This window comes from Balaenoptera acutorostrata, chromosome 6 (assembly GCF_949987535.1).
Source record: "Balaenoptera acutorostrata chromosome 6, mBalAcu1.1, whole genome shotgun sequence".
NCBI lineage: Eukaryota > Metazoa > Chordata > Mammalia > Artiodactyla > Balaenopteridae > Balaenoptera > Balaenoptera acutorostrata.
The window spans coordinates 101,104,051-101,122,739 of record NC_080069.1 but is presented as its reverse complement, the minus strand read 5'-3'; the positions used below and the strand labels follow the sequence as shown (position 1 = coordinate 101,122,739).

General features: G+C 38.3%; 1 protein-coding gene across 2 annotated transcripts in view; it reads left to right on the top strand.

Moving 5' to 3' along the window:
• CTNNAL1 (catenin alpha like 1) overlaps positions 1-18,689 on the top strand; it is a 59,146-nt gene that overhangs the window by 6,051 nt on the left and 34,406 nt on the right. For both annotated transcript variants that reach the window (XM_057549238.1, XM_057549237.1), the window contains exons 2-3: positions 10,516-10,705; positions 16,773-16,960. In XM_057549238.1, coding sequence (XP_057405221.1) covers positions 10,516-10,705; positions 16,773-16,960 — 378 coding nt within the window. The remainder of the gene's footprint in view (positions 1-10,515; positions 10,706-16,772; positions 16,961-18,689) is intronic.

The following is an 18,689-nucleotide window of genomic DNA, read 5'->3' as shown; positions in this document are numbered from 1 at the left end:
AGCCCAGGGATGAACTCCTCTGTCCTGGGCTGACTCTCTTGTTTTTCAGGTCCCAGGGAATTAAAGCTTTGTTCTTTTATCTGGCCTACTACCATTTTTTTTTCTTTTCTCCCTGGGTGTTCACTTGCTTTCTTATCTTCCCACAAAATAAGTAAACTAAGATAATCCATTTCAATCAAGAGATTACTGTCAGTTATTCTAGAAAATAAGAATAACATCACAAACATGAGGAAAGAACAGAGATTCTAGAAATGTGAAAAGGGCAATATCTAATCATTATGTAGTGCTTACTAAATACCAGACACTATTCTAAGTACTTTATTTACATATACTAATTTATTCTCCACAATGACCTTATGAGATGGGTACTATTATTACCCCTGTTTTTACAGATGAGAACACTGAGTCACAGAAAGGTTAGATAACTTGCTACATAATCATATGACAGAGCCAGAACTCAAAGCCAGGCAGAGTGACGCCAGAATTCATGCTCTTAACTGCTAGGCTATACTTTGTTGGCGATGAGAACTTCTTGACACCCTTTGTTAGAAGGTATCAAGTAGGTCCGGGTTCTTACTCTTTTATTCCACAGGAGAGTTCTTCAGTATATCAGATCCTCTTTCTTCCCCATGGGATACCTTCTCTGCCCTCTTTTCCAGTTCATTCAGACATTCTCTACACTCTGGTGTTAGGGCAACTCTAGGTTGTGACTCCCAATTTAATATGCCTCCTCTTTTTGCAGAATAATAGCTAAAATTTTATTTGGCACATTCAAGGCAATTTTATCAGCTGTCTGTCTCCTGATTTTTTTTTTAACATCTTTATTGGAGTATAATTGCTTTACAATGTTGTGTTAGTTTCTGCTGTATAACAGAGTGAATCAGCTATATGCATACATATATCCCCATATCCCCTCCCTCTTGCATCTCTCTCCCACCCTCCTTATCCCACCCCTCTAGGTGGTCACAAGCACTGAGCTGATCTCCCTGGGCTATGTGGCTGCTTCCCACTAACTATCTATTTTACATTTGGTAGTGTATATATGTCAATGTTACTCTCTCACTTCATCCCAGCTTACCCTTCCCCCTCCCCGTGTCCTCAAGTCCATTCTCTATGTCTGTGCCTTTATTCCTGTCCTGCCCCCAGGTTCATCAGAACCATTTTTTTTTTTAAGATTCCATATATATGTGTTAGCATACGGTATTTGTTTTTCTCTTTCTGACTTACTTCACTCTGTATGACAGACTCTAGGTCCATCCAACTCACTACAAATAGCTCAATTTCATTTCTTTTTATGGCTGAGTAATATTCCATTGTATATATGTGTCACATCTTCTTTATCCATTCATCTGTCAATGGGCACTTAGGTTGCTTCCATGTCCTGGCCATTGTAAATAGTGCTACAGTGAACATTGTGGTACATGACTCTTTTTGAATTATGGTTTTCTCAGGGTATATGCCCAGTAGTGGGATTGGTGGGTCATATGATAGTTCTATTTTTAGTTTTTTAAGGAAACTCCATAACATTCTCCATAGTGGCTGTATCAATTTACCTTCCCACCAACAGTGCAAGAAGGTTCCCTTTTCTCCACACCCTCTCCAGCATTTATTGTTTGTAGATTTTTTGATGATGGCCATTCTGACCGGTGTGAGGTGATACCTCATTGTAGTTTTGATTTGCGTTTCTCTAATGATTAGTGGGGTTGAGCATCTTTTCATGTGTTTGTTGGCAATCTGTATATCTTCCTTGGAGAAATGTCTATTTAGGTCTTCTGCCCATTTTTGGATTGGGTTGTTTGTTTTTTTGATATTGAGCTGCATGAACTGCTTGTATATTTTGGGGATTAATCCTTTGTCAGTTGCTTCATTTGCAAATATTTTCTCCCATTCTGAGGGTTTTCTTTTTGTTTTGTTTATGGTTTCCTTTGCTGTGCAAAAGCTTTTAAGTTTCATTAGGTCCTATTTGTTTATTTTTGTTTTTATTTCCATTTCTCTAGGAGGTGAGTCAAACCGGATCTTGCTGTGATTTATGTCATAGAGTGTTCTGCCTATGTTTTGCTCTAAGAGTTTGATAGTGTCTGGCCTTACATTTAGGTCTTTAATCCATTTTGAGTTTATTTTTGTGTATGGTGTTAGGAAGTGTTCTAATTTCATTCTTTTACATGTAGCTGTCCAGTTTTCCCAGCACCACTTACTGAAGAGTCTGTCTTTTTTCCATTGTATATTCTTGCCTACTTTATCACAGATAAGGTGACCATATGTGCATGGGTTTATCTCTCGGCTTTCTATCCTCTTCCATTAATCTATATTTCTGTGTTTGTTCCAGTACTATACTGTCTTGATTGCTGTAGCTTTGTAGTATAGTCTGAATTCCGAGAGCCTGATTCCTCCAGCTCCGTTTTTCTTTCTGAAGACTGCTTTGGCTATTCGGGGTCTTTTGTGTTTCCGTACAAATTGTACAATTTTTTGTTCTAGTTCTGTGAAAAATGACATTGGTAGTTTGATGGGGATTGCATTGAATCTGTAGATTGCTTTGGGTAGTATAGTTATTTTCACTACGTTGATTCTTCCAATCCAAGAACATGGTATATCTCTCCATCTGTTTGTATCATCTTTAATTTCTTTCATCAATGTCTTATAGTTTTCTCCATCTCCCTCTGCTATATTTTGGAAGAGTTTGAGAAGGATAGGTGTTAGCTCTTCTGTAAATGTTTGATAGAATTTGCCTGTGAAGCCATCTCGTCTTGGGCTTTTGTTTGTTGGAAGATTTTTAATCACAGTTTCAATTTCAGTGCTTGTGATTGGTCTGTTTATATTTTCTATTTCTTCCTGGTTCAGTCTCGGAAGGTTGTGTTTTTCTAAGAATTTGTCCATTTCTTCCAGGTTGTCCATTTTATTGGCATATAGTTGCTTGTAGTAATCTCTCATGATCCTTTGTATTTCTGTAGTGTCAGTTGTTACTTCTTCTTTCTCATTTCTAATTCTGTTGATTTGATTCTTCTCCCTTTTTTTCTTGATGAGTCTGGCTAATGGTTTATCAATCTTGTTTATCTTCTCAAAGAACCAGCTTTTAGTTTTATTGATCTTTGCTATTGTTTCTCTCATTTCTTTTTCACTTATTTCTGATCTGATCTTTATGATTTCTTTCCTTCTGCTAACTTTGTTTTTTTTTTTTTTTTTGTTCTTCTCGCTCTAATGCTTTAGGTGTAAGATTAGGTTGTTTATTTGAGATGTTTCTTGTTGCTTGGCGTAGGATTTTACTTCCCGCTTAGAACTGCTTTTGCTGCATCCCATAGGTTTTGGGTTGTCGTGTTTTCATTGTCATTTGTTTCTAGGTATTTTTTGGTTTCCTCTTTGATTTCTTCAGTGATCTCTTGGTTATTTAGTAGCCTATTGTTTAGCCTTCATGTATTTGTATTTTCTACAGACTTTTTCCTGTAATTGATACCTAGTCTCATAGCGTTGTGGTCGGAAAAGATACTTGATACAATTTCAGTTTTCTTAAATTTACCAAGGCTTGATTTGTGACCCAAGATATGGTCTATCCTGGAGAATGTTCCATGAGCACTTCAGAAGAAAGTATATTCTGTTTCTTTTGGATAGAATGTCCTATAAATATCAATTAAGTCCATCTTGTTTGATGTGTCATTTAAGCTTGTGTTTCCTTATTTATTTTCATTTTGGATGATGGGGCCATTGGTGAAAGTGGGGTGTTAAAGTCCCCTACTATTGTTGTGTTCCTGTCGATTTCCTCTTTTATGGCTGTTAGCATTTGCCTTATGTATTGAGGTGCTCCTATGTTGGGTGCATAAGTATTTACAGTTGTTATATCTTCTTCTTGGATTGATCCCTTGATCATTATGTAGTGTCCTTCTTTGTCTCTTGTAATAGTCTTTATTTTAAAGTCTGTTTTGTCTAATATGAGAATTGCTATTCCAGCTTTCTTTTGATTTCCATTTGCATGGAATATCTTTTTCCATCCCCTCACTTTCAGTCTGTATGTGTCCCTAGGTCTGAAGTGGGTCTCTTGTAAACAGCATGTGTACGGGTCTTGTTTTTGTATCCATTCAGCCAGTCTGTGTCTTTTGGTTGGAGCATTTAATCCATTTACATTTAAGGTAATTATTGATATGTATGTTCCTATTACCATTTTCTTAATTGTTTCAGGTTTGTTTTTGTAGGTCTTTTCCTTCTCTTGTGTTTCCTGCCTAGAGAAGTTCCTTTAGCATTTGTTGTAAAGCTGGTTTGGTGTTGCTGAATTCTCTTAACTTTTGCTTATCTGTAAAGGTTTTAGTTTCTCTATCGAATCTGAATGAGATCCTTGCTGGGTAGAGTAATCTTGGTTGTAGGTTCTCCCCTTTCATCACTTTAAATATGTCCTGCCACTCCCTTCTGGTTTACAGAGTTTCTGCTGAAAAATCAGCTGTTAACCTTATGGGGATTCCCTTGTATGTTATTTGTTGCTTTTCCCTTGCTGCTTTTGATATTTTTTTCTTTGTATTTAATCTTTGATAGTTTTATTAATATGTGTCTTGGTGTGTTTCTCCGTGGATTTATCCTGTATTGGACTCTCTGTGCTTTCTGGACTTGATTGACTATTTCCTTTCCCATGTTAGGGTAGTTTTTGACTATAATCTCTTTAGATATTTTCTCAGACCCTTTCTTTTTCTCTTCTTCTTCTGGGACCCCTATAATTCGAATGTTGGTACATTTAATGTTGTCTCAGATGTCTCTGAGACTGTCCTCAATTCTTTTCATTCTTTTTTCTTTATTCTGCTCCCTGGCAGTTATTTCCACCATTTTATCTTCCAGCTCACTTATCTGTTCTTCTGCCCTAGTTATTCTGCTATTTATTCCTTCTAGAATATTTTTAATTTCAGTAATTGTGTTGTTCATCACTGTTTGCTCTTTAGTTCTTTTAGATACTTGTTAAACGTTTCTTGTATTTTCTCCATTCTGTTTCCGAGATTTTGGATCATCTTTACTATCATTACTCTGAATTCTTTTTCAGGTAGGTTCCCTATTTCGTCTTCATTTATTTGGTCTTGTAGGTTTTTACCTTGCTCCTTTGTCTGTAACATATTTTTTTTGTCGTTTCTTTTTTTTTTTTTTTTTGATGGGTGGTGCTGTGTTCCTGTCTTACTGATTGTTTGGCCTGAGACATTCAGCACTGGAGTTTGTAGGCAGTTAGATAGAGCTGGGTCTTGGTGCTGAGATGAGGACCTCCGGGAGGCCTCACTCTGATTGATATTCCCTGGGGTCTGAGGTTCTCTGTTAGTCCAGCAGTTTGGACTAGGAGCCCCCACCACAGGAGCTCGGGCCCAACTTCTGGCCTGGGAAGCAAGATCCCTCAAGCTTCTCTGCCTATGCCCATGGCCCCTGCAGCTCCTTCAAGCGTATGTGGGGAGCAGGCCCCAGCTCTGGGAGCACTCAGCCATGGGACTTGCCACGCCTCCCCTGATTCTTAACATAATCCTGGGAGGAAAGAGGCTGTGTAGTGACTGAGAGGCAACTTACTGCCTTTGTGACCTTGGGCAAATTCTTAACCTTTTCGTATTTCAGGTTCTTAATCTGTAAGATGAGGGTAGTAACAGTATCTACCTCACAGAGACGTAAGCATTGATTGAATCAGTACATGTAAAGCACATCAGATAGCGTCTGCTGTTGTTGTGCTTAATGTTAAATGTTAACTAGTCTTATTTTTTGCTTGATAAGGAAATTGAAGTTTGGTCTCACTTTTGTTAAACTGTGTTTAAGTATGTCTATGTAGAAAGCAAGACTGAAAAGAATTATGCCAAGTTGCTGACAAGGTAGTGGGATTATGGGTGACTTTTATTTCTTTGGGCTTTCCTATATTACCCCTTCCCGTTTTTAAAAACAATCAACATGTATAACTTTTTGGACCTCCCTTTTAAAAAGTTTGAAAATAATTTTAGGACATATATAGACCTTTTTTTTTTGGTATAAATTTATTTATTTTATTTATTTATTTTTGGCTGTGTTGGGTCTTCATTGCTGCACGTGGACTTTCTCTAGTTGCAGTGAGCAGGGGCTACTCTTCGTTGTGGCACGCGAGCTTTTCATTGTGGTGGCTTCTCTTGTTGCAGAGCATGGGCTCTAGAGCGTAGGCTCAGTTGTTGTGGTGCACAGGGTTAGTTGCTCTGCGGCATGTGGGATCTTCCCAGACCAGGGCTTGAACCCGTGTCCCCTGCATTGGCAGGCAGATTCTTAGCCACTGTGCCACCAGGGAAGTCCCATATGTAGACCTTTTAATAAGAAATTTTATAAATTGACTTGGCTCCTCCAAATTCAATTTGAAATGCATACCTGTATTTGGACTGAATATTTTCCAGAATGCTTTGAGTAAAAGGAAGATAGCCACACCTAATTATGCACTGGGGAGGATGCTTGTAGTGAAAGCAAAATGTGTGTTTCAGAACTGAACAATAGTTGGTATTTTAGCCTAATTGCAGGATCTTTTCTTTACAATTGAAAACTCTAAACTTTATAAAGGATTTAATAAAAACAACTTAAACTTCTTTTCTCCAGAGTCTCTTCCAACATGGTTGTTTGGAACAGTCAGTGGTGGTCAAGTTCTCTGTTCTCCAGGTGATACTGAGAGTTCCCTAGGATGTATCAGGTGTGGAGAAGGACTAAGCTGGTGCTCATAGTATTCATATTTGTTTCCCTGCTTCCTATAACCCATAGTTATCCCCAAATTCAACCATAGAAACACTTCTTTGATGGACTACCTAGTAATTTTAGGTAATATTTTATTTTGAAGAAAGTATTTTTCCCTCCAAAAACAAAAACACTCAAAAAACCCAGGAAGATTGAAAAGCTCCACTAAAGGAAAGAGTATGGGGTGGACTTTGGTGTCAGATAAACCTGGGTTCAAATTCTAAACTAGGCCGCTTCTTAGCTGTGTAAGCCAAGTACTTAATTTCACTCAGCCTCAGTTTTCTTGTCTTGAATAGTATGTAAGGATTAAATAAGAGAGCTAATGATAATATGCCTCTGAGTACTTAAACTGGGTACTATGTTAAACATGATACTGCATCATTTTCTTTAATCCTCTTGTCAGTTGAGAAGTCAGAAGCAGGGAAGTCAGGTTGGCTAAGTGGTGAAGAGGCTAGGCTCTTGAGTCAGAGTATCTGGATTTAAATCTTAAATCTCCTACTCTTCTTGATGTCTAATTTCCTTACTCTCCATGCTGTCTAGTTTTATCATTTGTGAAATGGGGATGATATTAGTACCTATTTCATTGGGATTTTGTGGGGCATTATAATGTAGTACTTAAAAGTGTGGTCTCTGCCAGCATTATCCTGATACCAAAGCCAGATAAGGACACTATAAGGAAAAAAACCAAACCAAACCAAAACGACAACAGCAAAAAACTATAGGCCAATATCCCTGATGAATACAGATGCAAAAATTATTAACAAAATACTAGCAAACTGAATTCAGTAGCACATTAAATGGATCCTACACCATGATCAAGTGGGATTTATCCCTGGGTTGCAAGAATGGTTCAATATACGCAAATCAATAAATGTGATACACCACATTAATAAAATGAAGGAATAATTATATAATCATCACAATAGGTGCAGAAAAAGCATCTGACAAAATTTAACATTCTTTTGTGATTGAGTATATAAAGAATGTACCTCAACATAATAAAGGCCATATATTATAAGCTCACAGCTAACATCATTCTCAACAGTGAAGTGTTGAAAGCTTTTTCTCTAATGTCAGGAACAAGACAAGGGTGTCCATTCTCACCACTCCTATTCAACATAGTACTGGAAGTGTTAGAGCAATCAGGCAACAAAAAGGCATAAAAGGCATCAAAGTCAGGAAAGAAGAAGTAAAATTATCTCCATTTGCAGTTAACATGATCTTATATATAAGGAAATCCTAAGACTCCACCAAAAAACTGTCAGAACTAATAAACAAATTCCTAAAGTTGCAGGATAAAAAAATCAACATGCAGAAATTGGTGTTGTGTTTCTATACACTAAAAACAAAATATCTGAAAAAGAAATAAAATGGTACCATTTACAGTAGCATCAAAAATGATAAAATACTTAAGAATAAATTTAACCAAGGAGGTGAAAGATCAGTACACTGAACACTCTAAAACTTTGATGAAAGAAATTGAAGAAGACACAAGTAAATGGAAAGATAAGCCATGTTCATAGGTCAGGAGAATTAGTATTAAAATGTCCATACTACCCAAAGCTATCTATAGCTTCAATGAAATTCCTATCAAAATTCCAATGGCATTTTTAACAGAAATAGAAAAACAATCCTGAAATTTGTATGGAAGCACCAAAACCCCAACTAGCCAAGGCATCCTGAGAAACAGGAAAAAAGCTGGAGGCATCACACTTCCTGATTTCAAACTATACTACAAAGCTATAGTAATTAAACAGTATGGGACCGGCATTAAAATAGACACATGGTCCAGTGGAACAAAATCCAGAGCCCATGCATACATAGTAAACTAATATTTGACAAGGGAGCCAAGAATACTCAATGAGTAAAGGATAGCTTCTTCAATAAATGATTTGGGAAAACTGGATAATCACATGTAAAAGAATGAAATGGGACCCCTATCTTATACCACTCACAAAAATTAACTTGTAATGGATTAAAGACTTAAGTGTAAGACCCGAAGCCATAAAACTCCTAGACAAAAACATAGGGAAAAAATCTCCTTGACTTGGTCTTGGCAATGCTTTTGGGATATGACATCAAAAGCACAAGTAACAAAAGCAAAAATGGACAAGTTGGACTACATCAATCTAAAAGGCTTCTGTACAGCAAACAATCTGATTTAAAAATGAGCAGAGGAACTGAATAGACATTTTTCAAAAGACATACAGATGGCCAACAGGTACATGAAAAAATGCTTAAAATCACCAATCACCAGGGAAATTCAAGTCAAAACTACAAAGAGATATTACCTCACATCTGTTAAAATTGACTGTCATCAGAAAGATAAGTGATGGTGGGGATGTAGAGAAAAGGGAATGCTTGTGCACTGTTGGTGGGAATGTAAGTTGGTGCAGCCACTATGGAAAAGAGTATGAAGATTCCTCAAAAAATTTAAAAAATAGAACTACCATATGATCCAGCATCCCACTTCCTTCATAGAAGGAAGGTCAACTAATCTCAGGTAGCTACACAGATACTTTCTATCACATTATCCTATTTTAATATTTTGCATAGCATTTACATTAATTTTTTTTTTTTAACCTATGTGTGTGATTATTGTGTCTCTCCTCACCCCACTAGAATATAAGCTCCATGAGAGTATGGGCCTTTTCTTTCTTGTTCATTGCTGTTTCATCACTGCCTAGAATTTTGTTTGACATATGATAGGTGTGCAACAAATATATTTTGTACAATTGGATTATTGTTATTTTGATAGACTGTAAACAGAATAAGGGCAGGATTGTGTTAGTCTTGTTCAGTGATGCATCCTCAGGACCTGGATTCTAGGAAATTTTCAAAATTTGGAAGATAATATTATAGATGAGGAAATTTAGAGAGATTAAGTACATTTCCCTAGGTCATTTAGTTAGTAACGGAAGAGCCAAGGCTCAAACCCAGGCCTTCCTGACTCTATATTATTAATACCATAACACGTAAAGTGCTTGGCACATAGTTGCTGCTCAAAGGGCAAGTCCCTTCCTCTTCTCTTAATTCACTATTCTGGTCTTTGTTAATATATTTATATAAATCATTTCAAAGTTATACACGATGGACAGGTACCATTTGGGATTTATATTTTTCATGTAACATTCTTTGAATATTTTTATATGTCACTATAGTTCAGGTACTAATTTTCTAGGACATTTTGAAGATTTGTATTTGTTTCAACCAGCTTAACTTGTCACCTTTTATATTTTATTTCAGGGCCTGGAATCAAGTGTTAAAGCTCTTGGTATTTCGTTTACTTTGAGTCTGCAACAAAACTGAGAGAAGTATAAAACGTAGATTATAGTGGTCCTTCTAAAGTGTAGACAAGTATGGTTCATGTACCATTTTGTACAACCTACACACTGTGCTAGGCAGTGGAGTGGAATGCACAGTGAAGAAGATGCTGTCTCTACTCTCACAGCAGCTTAAGTCACAGTAGAGGAATCTAGACCTGAAGTGCTTTGGTTTTATGTGGATTCTTTGAATGTAATGATCCACCTTCTCCTACTTTTCTCCTGTCTTTAAGATTTGTTGAAATATCTGGAGGGCTTATAGAACTGTGTGCCCTGGATAACTGCCCTCAGGTAAACTTAGAATTGTTATTAGTGGAAATGTTGTCCTGAGGAGGGATGCAAGATGATTTGCTCCTTGTCTTTGGGTTGAAGCATTAAAACTATCAATTAATTTAGTGTGTTAGGCTAGTGTAGTATGCTGGGCTTAATTTTCTTGGCCATTGTGATACAGCTTTAAAAAAAAAGTATTGAGATAAAATTTAAGCAGGTTGCTTTTATCTTTTATTTTTAGATCACCACACTTATTAATCATAAAGATAATACCAAAAAGTCTGATAAAACTCTGCAAGCAATTCAGCGTGTAGGACAAGCCGTCAACTTGGCAGTTGGAAGATTTGTTAAAGTAGGGGAAGCTATAGCCAATGAAAACTGGGACTTGAAAGAAGAAATAAATATTGCCTGTATTGAAGCTAAACAAGCAGGTATGTTAAAGCCTATTTATACCAGTTTTATTGCTTTGGATATCATGACAAATTATTGTCTTATTTTGAGTAAAGATGTGTACTGAGTTTTAGCCCTGTTATTACTGATGCCTAGGTCATTAAAGCCCTAGATTAGCATCCAGGAATATTGAATTTCTCTTGGATTAAGTCCTAAATCTGAAACATTGAATTCTTTCACTGGGCAGGGTAGAAGCCCACCATCCTGGCCATCAGCCATTGAATGCAAGAGGTATAGAAGGAATGTGAGGCATGGACTCTACTGTCAAGGAGCATATTAGCCTATTTGCCATCATGTAGGAAATGGAAATAAAAATAAGCCTGTTCCTGTCTCTACAGCAGACAAATCTGACTTCAGATCTCCTGATGTCTCACAAGTCTCTGTGATTGGTGGCATAGAAGTTTGAGAGAACCTGGGGAGTTTTGATGGATACAGATAATTCAGCTTTGTTAAAGTGTCATTTATCCACCTATTCTTTAAATAAATATTTACTGAGTGCTGGCCATATGCCAGGCATTCTTCTAGACCAGAGGGATATGGCCACGTAGAAATCAGTATAAAGTCTGCCCTCGTGGAGCTTGCATTCTAGTGAGGGAGACCATAAACAAATGAATAAATAGATATGTGCATAAGGACAGGTGGTGACAGTTATCATGGAGAAAATAGTAAAGCAGAATAAGGGTTAGGAGACCAAAGGAGGTATATTTTAGGGAGGGCAGGGTTTCTCAACTTTGATGCCGTTGACATTTTGGGCTTGATAATTCTTTGCTGGGGGTGCGGGCTACCCCGTGCATTGTAGAATCCCTAACTTCTACCTATCAGATGCCTGTAAATCCCTTCTTCCCCCATTGTGACAGCCAAAAATGTCTGGACATTGCCAAATGTCCTCTGAGGGATCAAAATGGACCCCCCAGTTGAGAACGACTGAAATCGGGGGGTGGAGTCAGGAAATCTCTCTAAGGAAGTAACACGGAAGCAGAGACTGCAATGAAGTGAGGACCCCAACTATATGAATATCTGGGGGAAGGACATTCCAGGCAAGGAGAAGAGCAAGAACAGGTATGGCTTTCTAGGCAAAGACAGGAACTTTGGGCTGTGTTCTAAGTGTCACAGTGGGGCTAGTGGAAGGTTTTGTGCAGGATGGTGACATAATCTCATTTATATTTTAAAAGGATCCCTGGTGGCTGCTGTAGGGAGAATAGATTTTAGGAGGTATGGGGGTGAAATCAGAGACCAGTTAGGAGGCTGTTGTAGTGGTTCCGGTGATAGACAATGGTGACTTAGACCCAGTGATAGCACTTGAGGTGGTGAAAAGCAGTTGCATTTGGTTATATTGAAAAGGTGGAGCTGGTAGGATTTGCTGATAGTTTGGATGTGGGATGTGATGGGAAGAAGAGTCATGGATAACTCCAAGTTTTGATGGGTAAAATGGTGGTGCTCTTAATTGAGATGGGCAACCCTGAGAGAGGAGCAGGTATGTTTGGAGGGTCATCATGGGGGGAAGGGAGTGGGTGAGATAAGGCCAAGTAATGTGGAGGGGCCAACCAGGCCCTAATGTTATATGAATGACTTCAGGTACTATTCTACACTTGACAGATTGAGGAATTTGGGGCCAGCTGAAAGACAATAATTTTGTGTTAGAAATCTTTCTGGTAGTACTGAGGAAATGAACAAATGAGGGTTGATTGAGAGAGAGTTGAGACTAAAGGCAGAGAGATTAATGTGGAAGCTTTTCCAGTAAACCAGGCTAAACCAAGACAGTGTGTTAGGGATATAAAAACCAGAAAGAGTACACTAAATATCACTAAGTTATTTAAATAATAGAACTTGGTTATTGACTAAAGCAAAGGGAGGATTCTGAGTTGACTCGTGGGTTTCTAGCCATCACTAACATATAGAATAGATTTTATGTAGGGAAGGGGGATGGCCTTATTCTATTCATAATTTATGTTTTGCCTACATATTAAAAGAGATTTAAGGGAATTCCCTGGCGGTCCAGTGGTTAGGACTCGGTGCTTTCACTGCTGTGGCCCGGGTGCAATCCCTGGTCGGGGAACTAAGATCCTGCAAGCCGTAGGGTGTAGCCAAAAAAAAAAAAAAGAGAGAGAGATGTAAAACAGTTACAATTAAACATATGTTTAATAAACCCATTAAAATAGGAGATGAAAATAAATATACTAGAAACTTTGGCCAGCATTGTTACTCTAATTAAACATGAAATTTATCTTTGTACTTCCTGGAAAGCAAGACAAGAAATGTGGGAAAGGAGGGGTTATATAATTCTCATTGTTTGTTGAAAGGAAGCAAACCAGCTTGTCAAGAGGAAAGTGACTTTTTTTCCTGGAACTAAATTGTGTGGGCACTTATACAACAGACGTTATTACATAACGCCGTGGACAATTCAACAGAAAACGTAGAGATGTTTTTCATGTTACTGTTTCTTAAGCAAACCCTTAATTAAAGCAAGAGTAAGGGTTTTTAAAAGAAAGGGCAGCCTGAGTCCTCACCTTATTGGCTTCGTAGCATGTCACTGTGCTCAGTGTAAGGCGAGAAGAGGATGTGTACACCTACCCCAGCTCCAGTAGACTGTGCTGCCCTGCAAGTCCTGTAAGCCTAGGAGCTCCATGCAGGCGTCTTTTGGATGCTGTCTGGTGTCATGGGCTGCACCTGTTGTCTCTTCTCACGTGAAGTGCCCTTTCCCTTCTTGAGAACTGCCTCTTACGGTCACTCAGATAAGATAATGAGAATGGTGCCTCCTGGAGTTGTAGGATATGGAAGCCTTATTTTCTCTTAACATATACAAATTTAAGACTTAAGTCACTCCTGGAATGTTTCTAGCCCACTCAGCTCATAGTAGTCATTTTCTCCTTTGGACCATTTAATATTCATTTGAGGGGAGTAATGTAAAGTAGTGATAAAGAACTGTGGCTTTGGAGTCCAATCCCAACTCTTCCACTTGCTAGCAGTGTGATACTGGGCAAGCTACTAAACTTTTTTAAACCTCAGTTTTCTAATCTATAAAGTGGGGATATTGTTAGTGTTTATAGCAGTGTTTTGACATAATGCATGTATGCATTTGGCACATAGAAAGTGCTCAATAAATATTAGTCATCATTATAATGATTATTTCTAACTTTTCTTTCCCTGTGTTGAACTTTTGCATTGTGTTTTTACTTTTTTCTAATTGAGGTATAATTGACATACAACATTATATTATTTTCATGTATACAATGTAATTATTAGATATTTGTATATATTGTGAAATGATCACCACAGTAGGTCTAGTTAACATTCACACATAGTTACAAAATTTTTTTTTTCTTGCAGTGAGAACTTAAGATTTACTCTTTAGCAACTTTCAAATATGCAATACAGTATTATTAACTATGGTTGCCAGGCTGTGCATTACATCCCATGACTTATTTAGCTTATAACTGGAAGTTTGTACCTTTTGAGTCCACCCATTTTGTCCACCCCCCAACTGTTTTCACTTTTTACTTGGCTTCTAGTCAAGTTTTACATTTTCTGTGGGCACTCAATAAATATTTGTATTTGACCGACTTTGAATTTTTGCTTTAAGACATAACACTAACTAGTTACATATAACAAGTTAAAAAATGACAACCATGAAACTATAAGGCAGCTTTGTAACTTTTCCAGGGAACTAATTTCTGAGCAGTCTATACTTGGAACAACTTTATAATGTTAAGGAAGCATTTAACTTTGTTGGTGGAGCTAACCAAATGTTACCATCCCACATACTTAGGGCTAAATGCCTGGGGTTTAGTCAGAAAAAGGAAAGGTTAAATAACGCCATATGGGCAAGCTCATATGTAACATCTTTGATGATTGAGAGCTACTGGAAAAAGTAACATTTTCCAGGGGCGCAGAGGAAACATTTTTATACTTCTTGCTATTACAAAGTGATAACTTTTCCTCTTGCTCCTTTCTCTGTACATTAAAGTTTAATTCTAATCTCTTTTTTCTCTTCATATTTGCTATATAAACTTTGTATTAGTTACCTATTGCTGTGTAACATATTAACCCAAACTTAGCAACTTAAAACCACAAACATTTTATTCCCTCACATAGTTTCTGAGGGTCAGAAATCAGGGAGTAGCTTAACCAGCTGCTTCTGGGTCAGCGTCTCTCATGAGGTTGCACTCAGGGCGTTGGCTGGGCCTGCAGGTTTGGCTGGACTGCGGGATCTGCTTTCAAGCTCCCTCTCTTGGTTATTGGCAAGCTTCACATTTTTGCTGGCTCTTGACCAGAGGCCCCCGATTCTCCCCATGTATGCCTCTCTGCAGTAGTGGCTGCGTACAACATGGTAAATGGCTTCCCTCAGAGAGAGAGAGCAACCAAGATGGCAACCTCAGACTCTTTAACAACCTAACGTTGGGTGTAGCATACTGTCACTTCTGCCATACCAACCCCGGTATAATGTGGGAGGAGAGAACACAAGGATGAAAATACCAGGAGGTGGGGACCACTGGGAGCCATCTTGGAGGCTGGCTACCACAGACTTCGTCTGTTAGTAGAACTTCAGCTGTTGTCATGATATGTAACCACTCCATATGTAATGGCTTATCTTTTGGGTTTTCCTGTATCATTTCAAATTCCTATTGTCTGAAACTAAATTTATCATCTCCCTTCCCATGCCCTTCTGACTTTTTTAAGTGACTTAGGTTTACAACCTTGAAGCCATTTTTTTCACTTTTCCTTTCCTTCTTATCACTGTTAAGGTCCTAATTTTATATTTTGTTCCCTCAGTGTCTCCCAAATCATCTTTTTTATATTCCTATGGCTATCATCCTAGTAAGTTCCTTACTGCTTCACACCCATAATTGAAATAGCTGCCTGGTTAGTAGCCTGGCTCTGAATCTCTCCTTTCCAGTCCATTTTATATGCTTCTATCAGACTAATCTTCTGAATCCTGACTCATTATGTCATACCTTGTGATATGTCCATTAAAATTCAGATAATTTTTCTCGAGATCCTTAGCCTCTTGGGTGTATGTAATAATATTGACAAGAGGGCTTTTGTGAGAAAATCAATCCATTATGTACTCAGACTTATTTACGACTTAAAAATGATCTTGAACATTGCAAGATGATGAAAAGTTTATTTTTTTTAACTTTTAAATTTAAACAGTAAGGTTTGGGAAAAAGTTACAGTCTGGTTTCATTTGGGGGGACAAGAAATATTTGAATTGTTTTATTGATAGATAATTGCTATTACAGAAATCAAAAGATTTTCATAGCAACAATGAAGAAGAGACTTTTTCTAGAGGGTTGGGAGTTTATTTGGTAGAATGGTTTATTCTGGGCATCGTGAGAAGTATACATTCAAACAACAAGCCTGAGGGTCAGCCTGTGATTTGGGTTCTTAGGAGGAACACTTTTGTTTTCCCTACCAGAGCCCAGGCTGACCAACAGATGAACTTGCTTATTGTTTCCCTCTGCCTATAGAGAGATGGTTTTTCTAGGCCCACTTTTCACTGAGGACACCTCCTGCTGGGGCCCAAAGTCTTGTTTTCTCTCCCTGCGTATCCATAAAAACCCAAACCCCTTCAGGTTGTGGAGATGGGCATTGACACCCACCCCCACCCCTGCCCCCCCAATGCTCCCTCTATCCCCTCAGCCCTAGCCAAAGCCTGGGCAGCTGCTTACTTCTCTGCTTCTAGGTTCTTCTTTGGTTATTAGCTCCTGGGATCTCTCTTACTTGGCCTTATAGAGCAGGAGGCTTTTGGGATCATGTAGTTTGCCATACCGCTGGAAACAAAAGTTATAATATTTTTCAAACTCGATAAATACAACAATTTTTCACAATTCTTAGGAATGTACCATTATTTTGCCTTTAGAGACCCTTATATGATAATCCTTGGGTTCATCAAGAAGAATTTATTTCTTATTCCCGAAATAAGACTCCAAAGTCGAGTTTCTACCCATTGAGCACATTACCTTAAAGATTAGAGAAAAGTCTGGATTTTAATTTGTGTGACTTATTCCCAATTTAACCCCCTCCCCCACCCTTTGCCTTTCTTCTTAGGAGAAACAATTGCAGCGCTTACTGATATGAGCAGCTTGAATCATCCAGAATCTGATGGCCAGATCACAATTTTTACAGATAAAACAGGAGTTATAAAGGCTGCAAGATTACTTCTTTCTTCAGTGACAAAAGTGTTATTGCTGGCAGACCGAGTAGTCATTAAGCAGATAATAAGGTCAAGAAATAAGGTACTTACCTTTCTGATGTTTCTACTTGTGTCTTTCAGGGTTGTTCAAAAAGTTTTTTCTTCTTTTTTTTTAGGTTAACTGCAGGTAATTTAGCAATGCTTATCTGTTTTTTTTTTTTAATTAATTAATTAATTAATTTATTTTTGGCTGTGTTGGGTCTTCGTTTCTGTACGAGGGCTTTTCTCTAGTTGCAGCGAGCGGGGGCCACTCTTCATCGCGGTGCGTGGGCCTCTCATTATCGCGGCCTCTCTTGTTGCGGAGCACAGGCTCCAGACGCGCAGGCTCAGTAGTTGTGGCTCACGGGCCCAGTTGCTCCGCGGCATGTGGGATCTTCCCAGACCAGGGCTCGAACCCGTGTCCCCTGCGTTGGCAGGCGGATTCTCAACCACTGCACCACCAGGGAAGCCCTGCTTATCTGTTTTAATTGTTTATTATTCTAATTGTCTGTAGTTTAAAAATGATGTTTCATCTATACCTGTAATTCCTAAATGTATATAGTGGGCTCAAACTGTTGAATGCAAATAACATTTCTTCTCAGAAAACCATTATCTACTTGTTGAATTATCTACTTGTTGAGGTTTATTGGTGAAAACTTTTCGTGTGTACAAATGTGGGAAGAAAAGCTGAGCACCATGACAATGTATGTAGTAGAAACATAGCTGATAAAAATACTGAATTCCTCAGTGCCTTTTTTTCCCCAAGTCAGAGAGTAACAATTTATATGCTTAAGAAAAAGCTCAATTACCTGAAACCACAATTATCCACATTATAAAATTTCTGTATGCAAAGTTCCTAAATATTACTTAATAATCATAAAATTTAGAGAATAGATTTTAACTCGTCCAGTCTAGACCTCTTTCAGTCTCTCAGATAATGGCCGTGCTTCTCCGTCAACAGGGAAGCCAGGGTGTGTACAATTATTTATTTATTTATTTATTTAGCTGTGGGTCTTAGTTGCAGCAGGCGGGATCTTCGTTGTGGCATGCGGGATCTTTTAGTTGTGGCATGTGGACCTCTTTGTTGTGGCACACGAACTCTTAGTTGCGGCATGCATGCGAGATCTATTTCCCCGACCAGGGATGAACCCGGGCCCCCTGCATTGGGAGCACGAAATCTTACCCACTGGACCACCAGGGAAGTCCCAATCACTTCTTTCCCTGGATAATCCCCTAGGCAAAGAGGAGGGCAGTCAGCCAGGGAAGGGATCATCCCACTGATTTGAGGACAAAACTAGCTGTCTAGTATTGAGTGAATTGAAAAGTGTAAGTTTAAAGAGAAAAAGAAATTGGAGAGGTGAATCGGACAGTGCTAGAGGAATAGGAACAAACCTTCCTCTCTTTGGAAGATGGAGGTTCTGCTCAGTGGTGGCAATCTGCCTTATCTACGTTAGTTGCCTAGGCTTCCTGAGCTGCTGGGGCAGATTAACATTCCAAATATCCATCATATCCTCATTAAATAAGTAAACACAGGCTATCTGTGTTTTCCTTACCTATCTTGGTCTGACTAAAACTAATCCAGTACTGTTATTTTAGAGAAAAGTATTTGAAAATATGTTTCACATCTATTTACTTTACTTCTAAATATCAAGAAAATACATAACGTTGTCTGCTGGCTGTGTTACAAACATGCTCTCTATCTACCCCTGGCTGCCCAAAGCTTCTTGGCAATTAACTTATTCACCACAGGCAGTTTCTGACTGATCCAAACTTTTCCTACTCTTGAAGTCCCT